The 25,777-nt window shown below is 41.3% G+C and overlaps 1 protein-coding gene across 4 annotated transcripts in view; it reads right to left on the reverse strand.

Annotated features, from left to right (window-relative positions):
• Positions 1–214: 214 nt before the first annotated feature.
• brsk2a (BR serine/threonine kinase 2a) overlaps positions 215–25,777 on the reverse strand; it is a 175,187-nt gene continuing 149,624 nt past the window's right edge. For 3 of the 4 annotated variants that reach the window (XM_084932974.1, XM_084932973.1, XM_084932975.1), the window contains 10 exons: positions 23,042–23,206; positions 21,801–21,898; positions 20,705–20,855; positions 13,360–13,420; positions 11,154–11,361; positions 10,954–11,002; positions 9,947–10,070; positions 8,625–8,805; positions 6,474–6,563; positions 2,447–3,016 (listed from right to left, as the gene is read on the reverse strand). In XM_084932974.1, coding sequence (XP_084789100.1) covers positions 2,796–3,016; positions 6,474–6,563; positions 8,625–8,805; positions 9,947–10,070; positions 10,954–11,002; positions 11,154–11,361; positions 13,360–13,420; positions 20,705–20,855; positions 21,801–21,898; positions 23,042–23,206 — 1,348 coding nt within the window. In that variant the 3' untranslated portion in view covers positions 2,447–2,795. The other variant, XM_084932976.1, reaches the window with a different exon arrangement.

Genomic DNA, 25,777 nt, shown 5'->3' on the forward strand with positions numbered 1-25,777 from the left:
GGGGAAAACAGCAGATTTACAAATGAGGAAGCCTACAAAATGGAAATAATTACATATGAAATACAGTCTTACCACAAATCCATGGCATGTGACATAATGAGGGGGGGGGAAAATCTACTGCATTGATCTTAACTTTGTTTATGAAACCTTTTTCCTCTCTGGTCTACACTTACCCTTGCTTGCACCGGTAGAAATAAGGATAACAAACACACCATAACTGAATGAGTTTATTTGTTTCAGCACTGAAGATGCTCACAGTTATGTTTTATGGGGATTACAGTCAGTTTTGCTCCTGCTCTGTCAAAAGACCCATGTAGGCCTCTGAATCATTGGATATCCTTAGTGCTGCTAGCTTCCCATTGTAGAAAACAGAAAGGAGGGCGCATATCAGGGTATTGCTTTGTGTTTGTAGTACTGGTATCCCCTCCCTGTGCCTCTACTACTAACGGGTAGAGAGAGCCCAGACCTCAGAGCCTTCCAGAGAGAGGTACAGAGTTGAGGAAGCATCCTTCAAAAACTTTGTGCACAAGATAAGGAGGAGGAGGAGGACGAAGGGAAAGATCAGCAGGACCAAGGGAACAATTTAAAAGAAAAAAAGAGCCAGAAATAAAAGCAGAAAGGGTGGGAAAGTAAGGGACAGAAGGGGAATTTAAATTTTAAAAGGTAGTTTTGTGGAAAGAGAAGTGATGAAGGCTGAGAGGAGTGAGTTTGGCATGGAACATTAACACTAAAGCCATGCAAAGAAAAGCTCATGTTTTGACATGCACACAGCAATACAAGCTAAAAGCACAGAGCAGGAATCCCCAGCATTGTTGAGAAAACAATCAACCCCCACGGTTTGTCTGTCTATTTACAAAGAGAAGAAGCAGATCAGGATCTGTGGTGTTCTTCTCCTCCAGCCTGGCCTACACGCACAATAATATGAAACTGACAAATATCAATAGAAGAGCATATTCCCTCTCCAAAAAGAGGCTAAGTCTACATTCTTAAATTACTGGTAAATCATTATTTTTTTCCAAGAGTTCCCACAAGTTCTCTTTCCCTCTGCAGAGAGAGCATGGAAAAGAGAATTTATGACTTGTCAAAGTTCACATAATTCAGTTAAAGTCAGACCAAAGCAAAGGAAATAAAAGTTCTTTTTTTTCTTTAAATGTCCCATTTACGAACACACAAGAGGGTAATAAATAACATTCAACTGACCTAACAGCTTTGTTCATATAAATAGCCAAGATATAATAAATTAGGAAATCAAACAGTGAGATGAACAAACATGAATAAATAAGGACAACAATACAAAAATATCCACAGTTGCATTTATCACGTCATTTTTTCATTTGTTTCTCTACTCCTACTGCTGGTAAGTGAGACTAGAGAGAGGTATAAATGAAAACCAAAGAAAAAATGCTGCAGATAATAGGAAACAGGAATGTTTGGATCATTATTGGGTCAATCAAACAAAGACGTACATGATCATGTAACAAAAATACACAGAATTTAAAATGACAGTAAGTGGCAGGCTCAGGTTTACCAACCTGTTCCTATGGTATCTAAACAGTGTCACAACTAGACATTTCTTTTTTTCTTTTTTTTTTACATAAGAAATGATATCAGTCTGTACAACAGAATAGATCATTCATTTTAAATACCCGAATATCCACCCACTTCCCTCCCCCAACCCTATACTATCATTTAATATCTCCCGCTGCCCTGTTCTGCTCGCACCCAACTCCTGAAAACACAATTCCAGTCTGTTTTGCAGCAATAGTATTAAGTCTAATAAAGTCAGTTAGTATTTCAAACCCAGTTCTTCACAAAGAAAGTACATTATAATAAAAAGCAAACAAATACAATCCAGCAAGCATCCGTGTCGGCTGTTTGGGCTTTCCACAAAACTCCTCTCCCTTCTCTCCTCTTCGTGTTTCTGCATGTTGTCTTCTTTTTTTTAAAATGTTGTTCATCATTGTTGATACATCCCAGAGTTTTTGTGCATACTGGATCTGTGCGTGTATGCGCGTGTATGTGTTGTGTATGTGGCGTCTGTAGTGTTTTTGAATAATGCTCGTTTTCCAATTAGCAAATGCTCCTTGAGGTCAGAGAACGGGGATAGCTGGTGAGGGGAGCGAGTGGTCTTGTTTTTATTGGGATGTGTGTGCTTGTGTGTTTCTAAGAACGAGAACACTACAGGATTTTTTTTTTGTCTACTTCTACTGATGGCTGCCAGGGGTGGAGTCAGGGTGCAGAGGAAGATGAAGGTAGAAGTCTGCATGAAGGGTCTGTTTCCATGGTAACCCCTCCCCCAGCACACCACTATAAGAAGAGTCCTCCGTCAACAATTGTCCGTCTCTCTTGGCACGCTGGAGGGGTGTGTAGGGGTGGTCGAGGGAGGGCGAATGGAGCAGGGAGCAGGAGGATGGACTTTAATAGGTTTTCTGGATAATTCCTGGTATCAGAAACAAGTCAGGTCATCACACAGGTTAGCAGCAGCATGGGAGCAAACAACTGAGGCCCACAGGTGATTAGATGGTTAGGGTACAGGGGTGGTAATGATGGTGGACACTGAGGGGTAATGGAAAGGGGAGTGGAATGGCAAGGGTGTGTGTCTGTTGTGTTGGTGCAACATGTTGTTTGCAAAATATCACTTTGATTCTTTTAATATATTTCTATCTATATAAAGTAATTTTATAGAAAAGATGTCCATAAATGATTTATATATATATCTAGCTATGTACAGATAGCATATTCTCTCTGTGTCTCTGGCTTAAAGTGATACTGGGATGGCTACAAAGCGCCACGGTCTAAGATTCCTCTGGTGTCCCCACAGATGCCACCGACAAGTGGGCTCTGTCTCGGCCTGCAGCGGGGAATTTGGTGTCATTATTTTCTGGGTCATGCCTCCGGACGCGCATGGGTGAGGGGCAGTGCTTGGAGGGCGTGCCAGGGGGGTAGGGCACCTGTCCATTCTTCTCGTCTGAAAAAAGTTGTTTAATTACGTCAAAGAAGTTACTCAATGGGCTGCCTAGGTACACAGATGGGAAGAAAAGAGGACAAAAAAGGGGGGAAAGAGAGAAGACAGAAGAAACAAACTAATGAACAATGGGGTTCACAGGATAGAGAGATGGCTACATGTAAGGCAGAGCGAGCAGAGGTGAGGAGGTGGTAGACCCACGTACACTGTGCAAGGATGAGAACTGCCGAAGCAGCCGTGTTTAGACCACATAATGCATTAGCCCCGGCAAATCATGCATACGTTTCAGCGCAATCCACGGAAAAAAACACAAGTGCCCATTAAGTCGATATAGTGTCCAGTGTGTCTGAACGAGTTTGGCTGGCCAGAAGCAGGACAGACAAGATGATAGAAGCGAAAAATGAGAAAGCGTGGAAATTCAAGAAAACACTTCCTGTCAAAGAAGCATTACTGCTCCCCCTGAAACATAAAAAGTCTTGGAAACCTGTCCTCCAGCATCAAACGTCTGACACATCCTCAATGTAGGTGTGTCAGACGTTTGGTTTGACATACTAATCACGAGTCGTGTTTTTGCCAGCTAGAAGCTGGTAAGCTTTTTATTTTTCCTTCAACCTCAAGGAAACAGCATCACTTCTAGACTACTGTAATTCCCTCTACAGGGACCACATCCAAAAAAACATCTCTGATTGTTTAAACTTAGCTGTCAGATTTCTAACAGATTCAGAGAAGTTACTTCTATCCATGCTACACCACACTAACCACCTGTTATACACAGAATTGGCCTTAAACTTAAATTTCATTCATTTTATTTTTAAATACTTATACAACCTCAGTCCCATCTCCATTACAGACATACACACACCTTATGAACCTGCCCACTCCTCATGACAGAGCCTCCCGAATTATATAGAGTTCTGTATCCATGGAACTCCTTACCAGAGGAAATTAGATTTGGAAGTGTCTACTTTTAAATCACTCCTCAAATTTTACTTCATTGTGAACTATTTATGCTGCATTCTCTAATACACAATTTTACAGTGTTTTGATATCATAACCATAGCACTGAAGGGCAACATAGACTTCTCATTAGTGAGGCTGTCTACCTTGTGGTAATTGTTCATAGTGATGTACATAACACAGTAAGAGACCTGAATGGACCTCAGAAAGAGGAAACACGTGCAGTGTGTGTACGTATGGACAACAGTACGCATGCAAATTATACAATTATCCCATTGCAGATAAGCATTAAGTACACCAAACATAAGAAATGAAGCAAAAAAAAAAAGAAGAGGTGATGGTCCTTTTGTTAATGGTCCGCATAAGCGTGACTGATCAGTCAAAAACAAGACTGTTTCTGACTTCTTTGCAGTCCAAGCAAACAGTTACAGCATCAGTAAAAAAACAAAAACAAAACAGACTGAGGCGCTACACGGACAATAAAGTGCACAAATATGCTGCGTCTACACATCAGCAAAATGTAGATTATAAAATAGAATTTATTTTCTTGAGGTAAAACGTTCTGTTATCAGTCTGCATGTACTTCCAGTATGACGACTGCCTGCAGTATTGTGTGAATTAGAAAATTTGTCATATACGGATTAATGAGCAATTGCATGCAAGCGCACATGTGAGAAGGCCAGTAGTAGTTTCTACTGATCCATTATCCTGCAGGAATGTGGCTGTAGCTAACTTCTTCCCCATGTTTATACTTCTAATTCCACATTAGTCAATTAACTCTTTCCCAATCCGGATTGGGAATCTGTGTTTTGAAAAGACTACAACAGACCACATAATATTGCCTTTTCTCAAAAGCATCTTTATCTGAATGAATATACCTACATTTTACTTCCTGCATTCCTCCATACTTTAACTCTTCGTAAGTACAGGTCTCAGAAATGCTGTCATCACTAGTGATTAGGAGCATTAATGACCAGGTTTTGACAAAGCCCTTTGACACACTGTTATGCAAATCAATTTCTATTCTTAATTACAGTCACTGACTTTTATTTTTAAATCCCTTTTGTTCAGGTACTACTAGAGGTGTGTAAGTGGGTCAAAGTAAATAGAGAAGAGGAGAATAGGATTGTTTTCATGCTGATTGCTTCTCAGCGTGATGCCGTAAAGACATTAATTCATTCAACTAGCCTTTGTCAAAAATAACTTACTTTGACTTTTAATACCAACTGTATCAGCTCGGACAACACAAACTAAAAGTTGTGTACTTTTCAGTATCTATCCATCTATTGCTTTAAGCGGTTCTCATATTATACTCCAACAATGTCATCTCTCCTACAGAGACAGCCCACTACGTCAAAACCCCCACCACCATTAAAACCTAATCTAATGTAACTTATTGTAATTTTACCCTTCCCACACCTCAGCCTGGTAATGAGCTGCACGATATAAAAGATCAAAAATAATTGGTAAACTTACTGAGGCACAGCAATGATAACAGACTGTTAAATATCATAACAGCTGTCATGACTGCTGTTCATTTCTGAGTGCCAATGAGAGTAATTTTGCGTAAAAGACACAGAGCAAAGACACAGCTCACACTTAAAAAACTGTAGTGGGACATGCTACCAAGACCTGGCATGGAACTGGAAATGAGTTTAAGAGGACAGAGAAAGACGCAGACACGGTTCACAACTGGTAACGTTTCCTCCTGATGTTGTTTCCTTGTCTGGCCAGCAGATGGAGCTCTTGGATGGCAAGTGAGATGCACACAGCTCACAATGATTCAAAAGAGTCAACATGTTAAGAGCAGAAAGGGGTGAGTTGGAGCCCTATGACTCTTCATCATCCAGACTTCACTTTTATGAAACAGTGTCGAGCCACAATGGCACAAAAAACGTGCTTACATCTGCTGAAACTGTCACCTCTGAAACTACTGAAAAGATGAGAGAAGAAAGAGAGACTAATATCATCAAGTTCACATGTGAATGGCTGGGTGATGATGATTGTTGACCTCAGAGGTGTTTGTACCTTGCTTTTAGCGGTGGACTGGTGAACACACAGAGAGTGAAAGCGCACGGGATGCCTAGAGAGCGCACTTATCAGGTGTGGTGTCGCTATTTGGCGCAGTGCAATGTGGGAGTGCGTTAAGGGGCAGAGGTGTTGCCATGGTGACAGGCTCCAGTGATCAGTCTTGAAAGTAGGAGTAACAGAATGCGAATCGGCTTACCCTACCTCTACTCTAATCTTCACTGCCAGTGGGCAGAGAGACAACATTTGACCCGCAGTCAGTGCTTGAGAGCAGCTCCCACCCTTTCATAGCAGTGAGGCACGGGCATGCAAAGGAAGCCGATTGGAGAAGCAGAGAGTGGCTTGAGGATTTCAAGCATACTGAGAAGACGGGTTGGGTTTAGCTTAGCTATAGCGGCGAGTGTAGCTCATCAAGGGGCGGGATGGGCAGATGAGGCGGTAGGGGAATGGGTGAAGAGGTTTTGGTAAAGGTTTGGAATTTCTTTTTTTTTTTATATTTTTTTGAAAAGGAATTCTTACTCACCGGAAAGCTGTTGGACCCCAGGCTGATCGTGTGTGCTTAACAACTGGCTCTGAATCGTCTCCACTACTCGTTTAAAGCGTCGGCTGGGTCCTTCACAGAGACATAGATAAACACATGAATGCTGACATAGTAGACCTTTCATGGATAACACTTACAGTTGTCTTGGTAGGTAAAGCAAAAGTAGCATAAATGATGCTTCTATTCCATTAAGTGTGTGAGCAAACCATGACAGTAAACCAGAATGCACGAAAGCGGCACTTCTACGAGTTCAATGCTGCCATCAATAGATCTACTCTCTTCTGTGACAAGTCATGGGGTGCTTTTCACTATGCTAACTTTTGCTTCCTTTCCTCCAACTCTCCTCCAGTGACTTGAAAATCATCGCCCCTTACATGCACCACAATGAGACAAGAAACAAGGAAGTTTCTGGAAAGGATTAATATTCATTTTTGGTGTGATATATAGACAAACACATCAAATGCAACTGATGATAAGAATGATCCCATACTTGCATGTGTCTTGTGCATACCTGCTGAGAAGACCTAAGACACGTCATGGAGGGAGGGGGCATGTTATTATACTGAAAAACCCCTAAAAAGTCTGTTCAGGGATACAGAGTATCAGCAGCATGAAGGCACACAGCAGAACTTGTACAAATATATTGCAATAACCAAATAGATTTAAAGGTACTGGTTTTTGAAGGCAAAGCAAACAGGGATATGGACGTGGTGCAAAATGTGAGGTGGAAAACTGCAGAAAGCCTGAGATTATAAATGGGGGCCAGAGATGAGTGCTGCTGAGAGCTCCTGCTGTCTACCTGTTGTGTACAGTATACGGTCAGTGACATGAAGAACTGGCTTCTATTACACCCCATTCAGCTCAGCTGTGCCCCCATTTATGTGAAACAGAAAGAGGAGAGTAAAAGAGAGCATGCAGGTGTTTGTGCAGAACTAAGCATTAACACACGGTTTCAGTGTGGAATTGTGCATAGCTTGACTTCAGTTTGCTAAATCTTATCAAGAATTCAGGATTTAAAAAAATTATTTTTTTCATTAAGTTTAACACACCAACATGCTTTCGGGGAAAAAAGGACTTCAGGCTTGTTTGTTTGTTGAATATACATGACTTCATTAGTTTAAAGTGTGACATTCAAAGTGTTTCACTTGTCATTTGTGAGCTTGAATTTAAGTCTAATGAGATGGAGAGCCAGCTGCTCAAATGCCATAATAATACATGCATGTCTGTCCTCTGTGATCGGTTGAGATCCTTGGTTTGAACTTGACCCTTTCTTTCTTTCATTCTTGGATTCCAGCTTTAAGTACAGAAGGAAGACTTAGTGTATTGAATTTTTAGAGAACTAATTCCACCTCTGTCAGTGCGCCCCAGGGTGGCTGTGGCTACAATGTAGCTTGCCATCACCAGTGTGTGAATGTGTGTGTGAATGGGTGGATGACAGGTTGTGTAAAGCGCTTTGGGGTCCTTAGGGACTAGAAAAGCGCTATACAAATACAGGCCATTTACCATTTAAATCCCCCCTTGTATGCAACACAGTGTCTTTCAATACTGTTACAACACCTTCTCCATTGATTTTCAGTTCCACTGTTACACCGTTTGCATCTACTCGAATCTCAAACAGTGAAGACACATGTAGGTCAAACTTCAAGTGCCCACAGATGATGTAAACTGAGACAAGTATTAGTTCACACAAGCCACAAAGTTAAACCTAGTCTGCAATTCTGACAGGTCAGCTCGTATCAGTTCCAGCCCACCATCGGCTGATTGTTCACATGCAAATCTCAAACAAGGCTGATTATTTAAGTTGCTTTAGCCTGCCTACAGTTGATACACATCTGCAACCCCACTCTACAAGATCTTCTCATTTTAATCCGGTACCCGACTTAATCAGCGTCATATCTGTTGTCATGGATGCTTTCCTGCTTCTGCTTTCCCACATATCCTCACAGAAGTGTGGATACCAGAGCCGTACCACCAAATATGCCGCTGGTGAACATTCTGCTTTTGATTCTAAAGGCCATGACTGTAATTTCCTGAACAGGCACAGCCTTTCTCTAAAAAAAAAAAAAAAAATGAAATAGGGTAGAAGCAGGTGAAAATGTTGAGATGTTTTGATGATTGCTGAAGAATCCTAACCTGAGAGCAGGGTGAAGGTTACAGAGTAGATGCCATTCTCCTTAGTGGCAGCTGTGCTCTCTGTGTAGGTGATATCCACCTGAAATTTCACCGGCTTCTGGAAGACTGTGGGGCCGGCTGTTGACTTGTACTCTGCTCGAAAAGAGGTCTGAGAGATGACACTGTGGCTCAGGCTGGGAATCTGTGGGGGCAAAAAAGGAATCATGAAAAGAAAATGTCAGAAAGAGGAAAAAAAAAACAGGAATAAAAATAGGTAGCACAAAGACACGAGTAATGGGATTATGCATAGGAAGCACTGATGTTAAATTTTTCTCCCACACCTTGCAAATGACAAGGTGAATAAACCCTCATTAAAATACCCTCCACATAGTACGAGCCACATTTGAAACTCTAAGGAGATTAATGCCTCGGGGAGTAGCCATGCATGCCAGAGAGACTTAAGCTAATGTAATCTTGAGTCATCCAACAACATTGCACTCTCCCGCCTAAAATGAATTTGTATGCCCAATGAACAGGTGAGCCCTGAAATTGTCACGTTTTGCCATAGTGCTAGAGAGGGTTTGACATTCCATTAATGCTAGAGTGCTGAGAGGTATAATTCCACTGATTCAGGTGCCAATCTCCTGTCTGGAATACCAGCTAGCATAACCCAAAGGAAAATGTTTCCTCCAGGGATGAGGAAACAGATTTGACCCACACCGGCAGAGTTTGTACACTTAGACTTTGTTAAATCTAACTGGGGTGAGGATAGGTTCTGTTCAATTATGTACTCTGAATATCAACGACCACTGCTTACTGTTTCTTGGTACTGATTCTGCTGCGCTTACTGAAAAAGCTAATGCTGCCTTACATTTCTGCATGTATTTGTAGAACCACGCAATAATAAAGCACAACACACACACAGACACACACACGCAATCTACGCTTTTTCTCACCCTGCACATCTAAATATACAAACACACATGCTCAGAGCACTGTATTGAGGGCAGGGCATCTATATGCTAATGACCAAAGCTCAGTGTTGATTTTCTATTGACCTCAAGTGGGTCCACAGTCAAAGAGAAAATAGAAGCGGTGAATACAAGCAGTTTACTGGATTGCTACATAAATCAGCACCATGTTAGCAAACACTCAGAGCGTGCCTGCCTCATAGCAGAGCCAACATCCTGCATTAGAGAGCAAATACCCAGGTGATACGGCTGCATTCATGCACAAACAGATACAGTGTCAGAGAGAGGTGGGACACGCAGCAGATGGGAAAAGGGTCAGGGGTTCAGCAGAAGGGACAAAGAAAGAAATTAGCAAAAACGTGGTGTGTCTACCGAGAGAAAGGCTTGAACGATGTCTGCCTTGATTGAGCTGAGAGGTTTGTCTTTGATGACAATGAAGATCTGTTCCTCTTTTTCCAGGTTGATGAAGTTACCAAACCAGGATTTTTTGGCAAGTCTGTGAGGAAAGAAAAGACAAAGTCATTTAGCAGAATATAAGCCCAATGTTGTACACATACATCTTTATACAGCTGACCATTTTTGCAACCTTGTTTTAGTTCCCTATCAGTCTATTGATTCTGAGAAACAACCACCTCCCCATAGTTCTGTAGGGATTCAAAGGAGCAAACAGAGGATATTCCAGTGCATTGTGTATGAATGGATTTGAGGGGGGTGGGGTGACAGACAGAGGTAGATGAATTTACTATTGGCCTCAGCCCAGGTGCACTTCCAACCACTAGTAAGCCATATGGACTCCTGTTTTCTGGCATTAATATTAGATATAAGATTTATAATATTTAGCATTACATTTAAATCAATATAAATACCTAGTAAAATATGGAAACAAATGTAGATTAGCCTAAAGAGATGCACTGTTCTGCAGTAAGAGCCTGACTACAGCTCACGTGACTGTATACTTCTGGCCGAGCTAAAACAGGGTCTTTCTCTTATCAATTTTCCAACTTCTTTCAGTTGGGAAATTCCTATCTAGCCAGGTGGAAATGACCAACCCAGACAGCAACCAGCCAACCAAACAGGCATATCTAGGCCAACCTTGAGTTATCAGGCCCATGGGAACTCAAAAGCATCACGCAGGCTCGTCCTCCCTCCCTCATAACCCACTCACTACCTCCTGCTACTGTCCTCTTTCCAACTCAGACCAGACCGGAGGTCATTACAAGGCAACTCAGCAGGCAAAAATCAAACATTCATAGATGTTACACTTTCCAAAACATCATCCTATCGAGAGGGAGCCTGTTTGAGCCAGTGGCTAAGGGGCTGAGAGGTTATGCATAGTTATGATAACAGTGGTGCTTTCAAAATGGACAGCGTCTGCTTACTCTGGGGAAGACTCTGGTGTGAGGCTGGACATCTCCTCTTGTGTGGGAACTGTGGAAGCAGAGTTAGATGTCAGACGATTGAGAAAGACTTAAAATTGTCAAAAAGTATATTACGGTACAATGTACAGTAAAACTTTTGGGGAAAAACCAAGATTGTAGCATTAATCAGCAATTTTTCATGTAAATCGGCTGAAATCTACCTTGGAGTTTCCTGCGATGAAAACGTGGTGAGCCCAGGAAGCTGTTCTTGATTGAGTTGAGGCGCGTCCTCCAAGGCATGCCTCCAATAGAGGGGCTTGGGGGCGGTGTTGGAGTAGGTGTCCCAGCTGGGCTGTCCTTGGGAGTGTGCACTGGGGTGCCCTTTGGGGTGGGGAGGGGGCTGCCTCGAGGGGAAGGGTGAGGGGTAACCTGTATGAGGGGGATAGATTTGGGTGGGTGGTCAGTAAATGGAGAAGGGGCTGGTGCTACAGGGTGAAAATGGTGCAGCCTGATTGGTGACAGGGGCAACACAGGGCTAAAGGGCACAGAGAGTTGGGGGTTGGCAGCATAATGAGCTCGTCGTACTTGGGGGCTGTTTAAGATGGTAGCACTGGCGATGGAGGATGAGGAAAATGGGGAGGATGGGGAAGATGGAGAAGTAGGGGTAGGAGGCACAGAGGCAGAGGGTGGCTGTGATGGAAGCTGGCAGGGAGTGGAGGATTCTGATTTGGCTGCAGGTTCTGGATCAAGGGTGGTTTCAGGGAGTGGGTTTGATCGTGTGGCTTGGAGGGGCTTTGGGACAGTTTTGGACTTGGCAGGGAGCGTCTGTGTCTTGTTGAGTGCTTCTGGCAGGGGCTCACTGTTTGGAGCGAGCGAATTGGGGGTGGAGATACGCTGGCCTGTGCGATTTGGAACGGGCTCAGGGGATGGACAGGGACTGGTGTTAGGGGACGGGGACAAGTCTGGGGACTGAGGTGGTACACCAAACTTTCTGACAGGCTAGATTAAAAGAATAACACAGCCAAGAGGAAGAAGAGGTGTAAAACAAAAAGACAACAAAAGAAACAAACAGAAAATACACACAAGAATGCATGCAAGTACACAAACACACAAAGCAAAGAAAAGGAAAGGAAGGGCAAACCACCACACAGGTAAAGGAAGAAGTAGCCAAAGGATTTGGAGGCAGGTAACAAGTGCACACACATAGGAAAGATGGAGGAATTGCAACAACAAAAAAAGAGAGAAAGAAAACATGATAAAGACCATTCAGTGACTCATGTCAAAGCAAAACAAAACAAAAATGAAATGGGAATAACAATACCAGCAAACAATGTGCACACTTTAAAAAAAATCCAAACAAAACACAAAAAGACAGACTTTATTTGCATAAAACATACAAGGCATTCCCAGCAGAGACAAGCAAGCAAACACAAGCACACGAGAGAGACAAAAGGCCAATTGGGCTCTCAAAAACAAGTGGAAGGTGGCAACTCTGCAGTCAAATTTCCTGATTATTTATTGATGTACTGATTTTGCATGGTTCATTTGCACTCACACTGGTTCAATATTTGCCTTCAACACATTCCTGTCTTCCAGAAGCTAAGTCTGAGAAAATAACCCCACACAGAGCTTCTTGCTGAGAACACAATTCAGGCTTTGGGTGGGTTTGAGAAATCAATTTCCCTTTCAGATAAGCCTGCAAGAACCTGTGTGGTGAGGAGCTCGTCTTAGGATCCTGGCTAATCTGGAGCCTTCTCAGGTTAGTCAGCTGGAAAAGTTTACTACAAGCTCCCCAGCTTTGAGCAAAGGAAAGTGGGATTTTCTGAAGCATTCCCTGAGCTGGATTTCCAAAGAGCTCAGGCCATAGAAAACAGAGAGAAGGATAATAAGTGCAGAGGATGGAGAGAGAAGAGGCTTTGTGGGGTGGAGAAAGTTTTCTGTGCTGTCATGCCTCCTGTGTGCATTCAGCAGTGGGTTTTACTTGGCATTAACAGAAACATCTAAGCTATATGGACACACAGGAAGCCCTGATATGATACAGGATATGAAAAGGTAATCAAAATGGACCTATACTTTCTCAAAACACAAAGGTAGATCCTTCAAGGCTGATAAATGTTTATATAACGGTAAAACAGATTGGTGGAAAAATATTGCTGTGCAGAGAAATATTGTTTTCTTTGTGTGTGTGTGTGTGTGTGTGTGTGTGTGTGTGTGTGTGTGTGCGCGCGCGCTTCTTTCATGGTCAGAAAAAAGAATATTGCTTTATTTTCTATTGCTGACATAATATGACATCAATAAAATGTGATCAGCAGTAGTTGGTTGGCCATTATCCCAGAAGGTTAACAACTAGTTATTTAAGAACTGGGTCAAGAGGTGTGTGTTTTATGTGCGTGCATGTTTGGATGTGAACTGAGGATTACGACTCACCCGTGGGCTGCTGAGCGGGCTGGTGGAGAGACCAGAGGAGGCTCCACTAATAGACCGCGACCTGTGGTACAAACATGTGAGAACACACAGGAGAACAGCAATTTGTGGTATCAACACATGACCTGTTATGTGTTTGAATGAACACAGGTGGGGGTGAACGCTTGGTTACTTGTTACACGTTATTTAGAAAGTGGAGCAGCATATGGAGCTGTCATACTAAGCACACGGGTTACTATCAAGCCCCCTGCAAACACAACACCTACCACACAAATAGGGTACATGTATCACAACACAGTAAGAGCACTGAGGTAAAAACTACTACCAGCAATTAATCTCACTCAAAAGTCAGTTCAACAGATATTGATTTGACAAATTTAAACTTCCCACACACTAGGACTCAATCTAGCTTTAAGCCATATTTAAAGTTTGATAATAAACCAATCATTCTGACTTCTTAAGCCTTTAGGCCATGAAACTATCTCGAGAGGGAGAATGAAGAGAGACATTTGGTTGAGCGCCATTTGTCATGTTTGTCTTTTCCCTCGCAGATGCCGTCAATAACCCCTATGAGCGGAGTCCTGTTCAGAAATGAACAATCACAGCACAATCTGTCTTCATCAAGCACGCACGTACACATGTACACACACAGACACACACGCACACCCAAAAACAACGCCTGTCAACACTTGGAAACACCAGCTGCTCACTGTCACAACACTGTTCTTTTTTGTCATTCAATCTAATCATACCCCTCTTCCTTCTCTCCCCCCACTTTCTCTTTTTATGTCAGCATGGGTGCATTTATTAATGTATGTCTGTAGCTATAGATCTTTTGTCTCTGCTTGAATAAAGGAAGAGATAAAAAGCAGTGACTAATTTTTCTTTTTAAACTACCTGATTGAAGAAGATCTCATGAACAAACTTGAGATGAGACTGAGATCATTTAAAAGTAAAAAGGGAGGATGGATGGAAAAATAAAGAGTGTGTGGAGTAACAGGGACATATGCTCACTTCTAAAGCTGGAAGCATTCCCACAAGACCACACGGCATTCAAGGAGGCAAAAACTAAAAATGATTATGGCTATCAGCCTAAAAAAATGATAATACTGTTATAACAACTGCTACAGCCATAATCATACTCCTGAGAGTAAACAAAGCAGAATAAGGAACATTAAAAGCTACCAAGAAAGTGAGGGAAATTTAGAAACACCCACTGGCGAGCTATTTTTATAAGTTTACCGCTCCCCTTCTACAAATTTATTTAGTGCACACATCCTTTTACACATGAGTAGGCGTGCCGAGACCATGCTGGCAAGGATTTCCTGTTTCATGGAACAACTGACCAGACAGTTGGTATCATTTACATTTAAGTCCTACAATCCACTGAGACATGGCCACAGTTGCTCACTGCAGCACTTGTGACCATGTAGCCAACTGAACTTCATTTAAACATGGCCAAAACACAACGTCCTCCGGCCATTATGAGCATATTGTTAGGAGCACTCTGCATCTGTTAGTGTTGGACCAGCAGGCCTATAAAGCTAATGTTGCAGATGGTTATGCTGTACAGTAATAGGCTGTCAGAGGCTCAACCTTGCTTCAGAGAGAGGATAAAATGTTGTTGTTCAGTGCTTTATTTATAGGGAACAGCATACACAAGGAGGGAGTCATTTATCATGTATCACAGAAACCACAAGCCCACATTATTAAACCTGCACTGGAGACAACATTGTAGCAAGCTAGCTACTCTACTCTCGAGCTACTCTGTGCTTGTGTGCTCACTATGTTTACATGCACATACAGTATCCTGGATTTATTTTTGGAATATTCTGGCTATGTAGCGCACATGTAAAGGCCATGCTGCAACAAATCTTGAACCCTCCCAATTGACTGTTATTATAATTATTCTTTTAAATCATTTTTAGCGCTTTTTGCTTTGCCCTTGGACATCATTTGCAGTAAGCTGGCTACTGATTGGTTTCCCCTCTTTGCTATAACATGTATACTGTGGGTGTTATCACGTGAATTTCATTTAGCTTAGCTTGCTTTACTGTAGCTGCTTGTTGGTAGCTGTGAACATGGCAAATTTATCCTGATACTACATGAGCCTCATCATTGCCAAATCACTCAAAGGACTCCTCCCCTGACATGTTACCTTCTTATCAAGGGAGGAATACTGACCAGCCTGATGCTGAACGTACCAATTCCAAGAAATCTTACAGCTAAATATTCCAGGGCCAAGATCACTGATAAAAGGGTTCCTTTTCAGCAATATATCCAGTAGCACAGTAAATTCTCTAGATTTACTGGGTCAGCTTGGCCTCTCTTATATTCTGCCATTCTGTTCTTAGCTGCTGGGTGACAAGGCGAGAGAAGAGAGTCATCTTTCCAATGCTGACAACAACCAACTAAGCTTCCCGCTGTGTCTACAATCAGAAGTTGTAACTACAACTATGGATCTCTGACTTTGTCTTGAGTACAGGAAGCTGATGGCATCGTTCCCAGTAAAGTGCATGTTCACTGTCATGACTATCAATGGACCCGTACATCAAGAGTTAGAGTCATAACTAATGTTACTCTTTTCTGCTCAGATACAAACTTGATAAATGCGGAATGTGAAGACTTAATACCCAGACTTTTATGTCTGTGTAAGAATATTGGTGCATGCAGTGTTTAACAGAGACATGGTCTCTGGAAATACCCATTGCTATTTGTGGACAATAATACGGCACATGTACTGAACTAGAAGATGTTTTTCTTTTTTTTTGGGGTTGTTGTTGATACAATTTTGATACCTATTATGGTAGTTCTCTTATCTAGTAGTCATTAATTCCCATAAGCCTATTTTCAAACAGGACCCATGTCCTCAGTATGTGACCGCCAGTTGTCAGAAACCCATCCAAAGCGCCTGGGGAACTAACGTGTGGCTGCGGGGGGGTGGAACAAGTATAACAGATTCTGGGTTGAAGGCATGGACTGAAATAAAACAAAATGCAAGAAAAATAAAATGGATGGTGCCAAGAGCCAAACAGAAAATGAACAACACTGCCAAAGCCAAAGCACAATACGACTGAGATACATATTCCCTTTCTAGCACCTCTATATTGGCTGCTTCTTACCAATGGGCCTCTTTTTACACATAGTAAGTATTCATATAAATCCACAAACTGTTTGAAATCATTTGCTTCTTTGAACCTCAACAAGTCCCTGCAGACTTAGTGCATTAATATTTACAGCTCAGTTCCTTAAATGTCTAAATATAGCAAGACCCTTGCAGTTTCTGTAGTAAAGATCACAGTTTAAGGTGTTTTATTTGTGCTTATTGTAGTCTCTTAAATAAATTAATGTCAGTAATTAGCAGGCGAGCTGACTTCTTACGACTGCTCTGACTACTCCACATTCAAACTGCATGAAGCAACTAGAGCAAATCTCTAATAAAAAAAAAAATCAATTGATATTCTCTCCTCCTCGCTGCAGCACTTTTCCATATTTCATTTACATATCATTAACCTCCCTTCATTTCTCCTGGCGTGTTGTTAAGATTTAAAATTAAATCAGTGGATTTCTTATGCTTTGAGTTAAGCTTTAAATGTCTTTTTAAGTGACATTTTTGCATAGAAAGATTGAAACGGACATTCACATGAGAAAGTCTCCATGTGCATTACTGCACAATAGGGCTGCCACAAACGATTATTTTGATAGTTGACTAGTCACCGATTATTTTTGCGATTAGTCAACTAATCAGATCATCATCCATTGGATGTAAAACGTACAGCTTATTGCACCAGCAGCATCTGCTCTTATATAACTATCATTAGCTTACAGCTTTAAGTGTTTAAGGTGCTAACTAAAAATAAAGACAAGATGATAGTTTATTAAATTTTAATGAAATTTGCAGATTGTTTAGGTGAAGTTTAATAAACTCAGCCGTCTGCTCCTTGATATCTAACATATAACAGGACACCGGAGTAAATTCTGGAGCATCTCACACTTCTGATAATCAGCTGTCTGCTTGACGTTTATTCAGCTGTGTAAAAACTATAACTTTGATCTCAGCCAAACCGATTTACTCAGGAACAAATAAAATACTAAAAAAAAAGCCAAACAATAACAACAAATTATCTAAGTGACTTATATATGTTTAACCTGAGTAGCGAAAGACGGAGGTGGGTTTGAAGCCGGGAGTCCGGTGTTCTCCCGGCTCTAGTGAGCCTTGCCCCCGGCTAGCTATCGAGCTAGTGGGTAACAGACGTCTCTGAAAACGTCGGAGCGCTTTTGAAAATATGTGGTGTCTTGATAAACTGAGCAGATATTTGAGGTAAACACAGCTACATTCTCGCCTGAAAATATGTTAAACGTTTATTTTGTGACCCAGAAAGAATAATAAGAGTAACATTAAAACTAACTAGCTGCCGCCATTGTTGGAAACTGAGCTGGGCTGCGCTATGAATTCTGGGACAGAGCTACTTCTTCTTCTTCGGGGTTTAACGGCAGCTGGCATCCTTGTACATGCAGTGCTGCCATCTTCTGTTTCAGTCCGTTATTACACTCTTAAATCCTACTAATTCCTGCGTCTTTTGTGATCTTACAAAGCTTCAAACGATGCGTCAACTATTAAATTAGTCGTCGACGATTTTGATAGTCGACGTAATCGTGACTAGTCGACTAATCGTGGCAGCCCTACTGCACAACATAGCTACCACACCTTTATTCCAGCTCTATTCATCCGTACTTCATAGGAGCAGTCGAATTAACAATCATTTGTATGAAACTAAAGTGAGGGCTGATACTCTGAATGTAACTACGTGATAAATGAGAGGCAAAATGCCTGATAAAGGATGGGAATTCAGACATTTTTGTTATGCAATTTCAGATCAAGCTGTTTCCCCCTCTCTTTCACTATTTACGCTGGTGGAAATGTATCCTGTCAAAACACATGTTTCAAAGTCAGTCCGCTCTCTGAGGCCCTCTGATCTGAAGTTCTATGAATCTTCTGCGCTGTCGACAAAAGTTTGCTGTTGAGGAAAGATAAGGTTAGGTTCAGACAAAGTCACTTAAATCTTTGGACGTTATTCTGCTACGTACGCGCTTCCCCAGCACCATCGCACATGCAAGCAAGCACATGATCAAACACAGTGTGCACAAGGACGTGATAAAAGCCAGAAAAGTTTGAAAAACACACAAGCGCACACACCAAAATCAAGATTCACACAGACTTTGTTACTAACTTCTTTTCCCCCTACTGATCAGATGGATAGTTATGGATTGCAATAGGGGGGAAAGACATGTATAGCAGGAGAGCAAGATTTGATTTGATTTGGAGGCAGAGGGCCTGTGGCATACCTACAATCTACCACAGCCGATAGGAAAGCAGACAGAGAAAAACTAGCAGCATGTCCTCATTAGCATAGCAATTCCATACTAACAGAGGGGGGTGTTTGGGATTGAAGGTCACCAGCACACAAGGAACCCACAGGAAAGATAGAGACAGTGGCGATATACAAGAGTGGCGCGGTGCCCTGGAAGAAATTTGGGTATAGGGAAAAGAGCAAACAAACTGATCTGAAGCTGTATTGAAGAAAGATGCAGCAGAGCTGTTTTTGTTGACTGGAGCTGCTGATATGCAAGTTTGAGACGCAAACGTTGTCCTCATAAAATCGACTTTTAGAGCCCCTTTCTAATTCACACTATTCAAGATGTGTGTCATCACCAATCGAATTACTGTTAGCAGGCTATTATTAATGGTTTATCCAGTCAGTGCAAACTGGCCTTTTTTGGGATTCTAGTTATGACTTGAAATGAGATGAGTCAGAGTGAAGGGCAGAAAAAGGCAGCTACTAAACTAAGACAACCTTTAAATAAAGAAGAGATAAGACATGGACCGCCTGAAGGGATGAAGAGGCACAGCAGACAGAAGGAACAAAAGCACACGTTTAGAGGTGGGAGCTCTTGAAACGGATTCAAAACTTCTAAAGTGGCTTCCCTCGGTGAAATGGTACAAATCACATTCTCGATATTTTGTTGTTGGCAAAGCACTATGGAGAAAAGTTATTAATGCACCTGACATTTGAAGAACTTAACTTTAGGACTGCATTTTTTATTCTATATAATAAATGCACTCCCCACCTCTCCATTTATGCTCTGTATCTCTGAAAGCTTTTTCCAGCACTCTGCCAATCTGACTATCATTAGGCAGATCAGGTTATCATCCCCTCAGATTCAATCTTCCCCACTGTCACAAATGTCACTGCCTCTGAGCACAAATGTGTGGTGTGGCGATATATTGGTTGTTCAAATAAGATGAAGAGAAGGATTTTAAATCAGTCCGCTGTGCCTTGTGGGGGTGTGGTTCCGGCTTGACTTGAGCATTTCTAAAATAGAGAAATGGAAAATTGTTCTGCAACTAGAGAAAGTGGGACACAGTATAGGAGAAGTGATTATCAGTGCATTCAGATTACGAAACGAAGAGATAATTGAGCTAACGGCAGAATGAAGGGGTGGGGGTAGAAATATTTAGCCTCTGAATTGCAAATGCAGATTTCCCTGGTTTGAGATGAAACTTAATTAAAAGAGTTAAGTTAAACTTCAGAAGAAAAGCGTTAGTGTTACTTCACGCCGACTATAGAGTCAAGCTCAGACAATTCCGGTTCAGCTGGGCTCAATAACAGTTGACATCAGCTGATAGCTCAGCTCACCTACCTACACATGCAATTAGCAAATCTCATACAGGGTGTGCTATTTAGGCTGCTGTAAACGGGCTAAACCCCAGCCTATGCTTTCAGTCTCATATCTCGTAACTGCCTCTGTTTTTGCACCTATGTGCAAGGAGCCATGCATACTGTGGATTAAATAACTATCTAAACTGCTACTAAACTACAAGACATGTGAAGCAACCACAACAAGCAACATATGCCATCATCATTTAAAAACAAAGATTTGACTCAGTAGAAAAAGCCATGCTGCATCTTTCTTTTGCCTGAATAAGTGAGACAGAGAGGGGAGAGGTAAAAGCGTGAGGGGTGAGTGGCAAATGAGTACCTTTCTTCTTTGCTGCATTTTGTACTGGCGTCAGGAATATCCAAGCTTTTACTGTAAACTGATTTACTACAGTGAGACAGGAGATAAAGTGAGCAGAGAGTCAGTCTCTGTTTATGTTTGTCTACAATGCAGCCTGCTGACACTGGATCCAGACTCACTGTCAGAGCTGTAAAAACACCACAGGGCTGCTAGATCCTCCTCACACACAAACGCAGGACAAGGTCTGTCTTTACTGGTTCATTTAAAAAGGTATTGATTTAAAAAAAAAAAAAAAAAAAAGAGTTTTTCTCCTCACTTCTGCGCGTACCTTTGTCCATGCTGTGTCATATCGATAGCCCTCCTGGCCGGGACAGGTGAGCCTCCGTCCGTGACACTGAGGACCTCCATGGACTTCCTCTCTGGTCTCCTCTTGCCATGACGATTCAACATGGGAGAGTCCACTCTCTTCCTCGGAGGATCTGTGTGTGACAGAAAAAGACATGGTGATTTGGAATAAATACAAAGCACCAGACACGTGTCCATGTTTCTGTGAGTATATCTATGTGCTGCTCAGTTTTGTGTATATGTGAGGGTTTGAGTGATGTTTAGGGCTGATCACACTGACATTTTAACTAATAGTGAATAAGTAATGGTTTCCTCCCAGACCTTGAACTAATGGCCACTGTATTGACTGTATCACATTCACTGAAGAGGGAGTCTATTCATCAAGATGTCGGTATCTCAGAGCAGTTACTCACATACACACATTTGCACGTAATACTCCTATTTCAGTGTTCTTGTCAGAAAATAACCCTGGCAGACGTCTAAGCAGAGCATCTCCGTCTCTACTCAGACTTCTGTGGGTGGAAATCTGTGCTTGGTTGCGGTGTATGGATGATAGAATATCTTTTCTTTTTTTGAAGAGTTAATATCTGAGCCAAAGCAATTGGGGGGTGACAGTTTTTAAAAAAAAAAAAAAAAGCAAAAAAAAAAAACTTCTCTGCCCTATTGACACCTTCTATTTCTGCTACTACATTTCATTGAAAAGCTTATTTATTTTCAATAAGCAGAATGCTTTTTCTACTGCAGAGCCAATCCACCGCTACTGGAGCCGATCCAATTTCTTCTTAACAGAGGAAAACACTGCAGAATCGTTCAGAAACTGGGAGCATTCATGAGTTACCTTTTTGTAGTGCTTAGTATTGTGCAAATTGGATGGTTTTGTTTGTGTAAACAGTAGTCAAATCCATGACTAGTTTAAAAAAATCATTAAAAAACAGGCACGATTCTTACATGGTGGTACAGTTCATACGTACTGTGTGTCATATTGTGGTTTAGCTTTCTGAGTTGTTCTTTTTTAAAAGACTATCATTTTCTAATGTTACACTCTTTATGAACAATTCTCTCGTTGTTCCAGGGCTCACCAATCTCATTGCGAGGGGGAAGATTCTGGTCCTCCTGACTAGGGTACCTCTCCTTTCGATCCAATAGCAAGAAGTAGATCATCTTCTCTTGGTTGTCACTGCAAAAAGGTGGCAGTAAAAAGACTACTGAAATGTCAGGAAAAGTAAAAATACTTAATTAATTCCTACACTACCATGCGTATAATTAGATACCTGGGTGTGTAGGGGAAAAAAAGTACTCATACCATATCAAACTGTAAAATCCCTCACTATGATTAATGTTCTATAATCTTTTGAGATTCTTTGTGAAGCACCAATAAATATCTCTCATCATTAAAACAAAAGTTTAGTTTTACAGATCATTAAGCCGTCGTGTAATAATATGCATGCATTTTTTAAGACGCGGCACATCTCTATATGCAGAGTCGACTGGTAAGTTTATGAAAGTCGCAAAACATTACGCGTTCAACCTTTTCTTTCTCAGTAAATCAGGAAGCCTAATATCTTTAGCCTCTAGGCCAATATTCTCTATGCAAAATTGCCAGGGACTGGCCCTCTATAATAAAGACAGATTGGAAAGCAGTAGGAGGCAAAGAGACAAGGACCTGCAACTTCAGCTAAAATGAAACAGGGGAAGGGAGATAGAGACCACAGATTTTCCTCCAGTCCAGCACTATTACGAGATCCTCCCAGGAGAAAGGAAGAAAATGGAAGGGATGGGTAGAGGGCACAGTGATGGAGTAATGCTTGCTTAGCATTAAAGTGGAGAGGATAGGCAAATGTAAAATAGTGGTAAAGGAGGAAAAGGAAACAAAGAAAAACTGCAACATCTGCACACTGGACACACATTGATAACAAACAACTGTGAAAGTCAAGGACAGCATTTAGACGCACACACACACAGTAGAGAAAAATATTAGAAACTGCAACTGAGACACAAATATTAAAAGCAGAACAACAACAATTTGACCCATGAGCATGTTCACAGTGGAAACCAGGATCAGTTTAAAGGGAATGTATCTGGTGGCAAACGGTGTAAGCGCTGTGTGATAACAATTAAGTGATCTATGGCTTCTGACATCTAAAGCGACAGCCTCGCAGGATTTTACAGGAGCTGGGGAAAACCAAGGCTGAGTGAGCACACAGACACAACACACCTATCCTTTCATTGCAGTGCTCTCTTCTTTTATCAAAACAACCACCAATCCCCATTCTCTTTTTTCTCCTTCGTACTACTGTCTGCTGTACAGCCATTTACTCACTCATCTGAGAGTAGGTCTTTCAGTAATTTGTTTTTGTCTCTGAAGCAACCCAAAGAGTGCATGCTGTCCAGTACGTCGGGGTCGATATCTTCTGCAGAGGGCAGGCTGCGGATGGTCACCTTCCTGGGAACTGGCTGCTCTGGCTCTGGTTCATTTTTGCCCCCTCTGTTAATACAAAGACATTCAAAAAGAAATAAGGACAAAATCAGTGGGTTTGGTTGCTACTACTACTAATTTTCAGTAATTTAATTTGGTTTTTGCATATAGAAACTTGCATTTGGAACACAATTGTGTAAAATTGCAGATGTACAAACTTTAATATGACCTTTTGTGTCAGTATGACTTTAGTTTATATTAAGAGACTTTTAAAGTCACAGGTTTTCCTCAGGTGTAGGCACTTTTGCATGTTCCAGAGGGTGATTGTGTCAGCAGGATTCAGGCAGATGACTTAGTCATGCTGTTATATTCAGCAACCTGCCTCTTCTACTCTGGCGTGATTTCTAAATGTAGTTTCTTCATTATTATTATTATTAGATTAATTTATGTCACCTTTTTCTGCTGTTTTTTTACATGCACACACACATTTATATTCTTTAGGACTGAAATAAAAGGTTATACTGCACAGTCCATTTTCCACAAAGATTTCTATAATATTCTAGATGTTTCTTTCACACACAAATCTACTACTTCTGCAAATGCGCCAATGCATAGAAGTTATTACAGAGACAGATTTGAACTCACACACTTCCACTTTTTACCTCTGTCCCTGAATCTATTATTTTTCCTTCAGTGAACCCAGTGAAGCATAAACCTCACTGGCAGCTATTGAAATGACACAGACCTCCACTTTTCTATATGCTGTCAACTTGTGAACCAGACCTACATTGATTGTTCACCCCACATAACCACCAACACTCCTGTTTCAGTATGTGCATATAAATTCGGGTGGTAAGGGTAATGAAAAAGAAATCTAAATATATAACAGTCCAACTTCAATAAATCAAGTCTTCATGAGGACTTATAATGTCGACCCAGGGGTGAAACTGTTACTTAAGTTTTGATTTATATGGAAAGCCGGTGAGGTCATAATTCGTCGCATTCTCCCTGCTGTTCAATGTTTTATTATCACCAGCTGGCTGACTCTTCCGGCAAAATAAACAATCCCCTCAAAACAGGTTTATCTGTGCTCAAAAATCAAACATTTCTTTCTTTTTAACATCCCACAGTTAGTAAAATGAAAGCACCGCTAAGCATACTTTAGACAGACGTCAAAACATGAAAATCCGTGGTCATATCATATGGCTCCAGAAAAAACAAATCATCCACAACTAAGGAACGTGATTTAAATAGTCCATTTACCCTTTTTCCATTTTAACTGCTTATCCAATTTGGGTTCAAAGAGAGTACACCATGAACAAGTGACCAGTCCTTCACTGGGCTAACACAGACAACCACACACTTTCACAGGCACACCAATTATCCTAGAAAAATCTGGAATCTTTGTGCTGTGAGACAGCAATGCTAACCACTGCACCACCACGCCACCTTCAGTGTTGATACTGCATACTGCAAGTACTGTGTATGTCATGCAGTCCTCCCCCTCCACCATATCTTAACCTCATCCAGGTTGTCCCGGGCATCTTGTCCAAAATCTCTACCAGCCATTTGCTCACTGTGCACCATCACCCTTGCCAGCATCTTAATGCCTCCTACTTCCTTGTGTGATTCTGAGGTTCCTTCTCATTAGCCTCATTTGCCTGTCTGTACCCAGCACACAGGCTCTGACATGACTTTAGATTCCTTCTGAAATGGTACTGTGTATGCTTACTCGGCAGAGTTTGGGGCCGTGGTCAGTGGCGGAAAGGGTGGAATTGTTGATTCTATCAAAGTTGGCATTGTCTCCAATTCTGTTTTTCTGCATTTCAGTGCATTTTTATCAAGGATAATGTCAACAATATGAGCCCCTTTCTGTCAGAACATAAGAAGCACATAAGAGTCATCCCTGGTCTGCATTCAGCCATGAAACCATACATGAGCTACATGCATGATCACTGGATCACATTTTGTCTGTCTTGCCTAATTTTCATTCTTTGAACAAGAACACGGTGCATCACAGTCAAATGTCATTACAGTTAGAATATGTTTCAGTGAGTGAGTGTTTGAATATAAGAGAACAGCAAATTGTATTTATTTAGGTGAAAATTGTTTCATTTATTGCTAAAAGAGTGACTGATTCAATAAAGATCTTAAGGACACTAACCATTTGGTTCAGTAAACAGGAATAAGTTCTTTAGAAATTGAAAAAAAGTGAAAAATGCTTAATATCAGTGAGAATAAGATGATTTCTGACTTTGCCAGCTTTTTACAGTTTCTACTTCATGGCAATTTTTTGTGGCTGTAGTTTGCCGAGGTTGAATTATACTAATGTTTCTGCAACTGTTTATATAAACAATCAGTTTTACAACCTTTCTTATATAGGACTTACTGTTTTTGTGGGACACTTAGTTTCAGAAAGTTAAATAAACTATCTGTTTGGCCTGGCACTGCGTTCTTCATCATCACAGCTCCAGGCAACTGTGCTGAAAGATTGTTGGAACAATCACCATCTAAAAATACAGGGTTGATGGCTTTATTCAATTTTGTGTCAAAAGTTTTTCTTTTTGTGATTTTGACATGTTTTTTTATTTTATTTTATTATGTTTTTACATCACAGATGAGTTGCCTGTGGAAAATGAC

The sequence above is a fragment of the Perissodus microlepis genome, chromosome 7 (genome assembly GCF_051167445.1).
Source record: "Perissodus microlepis isolate ML-2025 ecotype Zambia chromosome 7, ASM5116744v1, whole genome shotgun sequence".
Lineage (NCBI taxonomy): Eukaryota > Metazoa > Chordata > Actinopteri > Cichliformes > Cichlidae > Perissodus > Perissodus microlepis.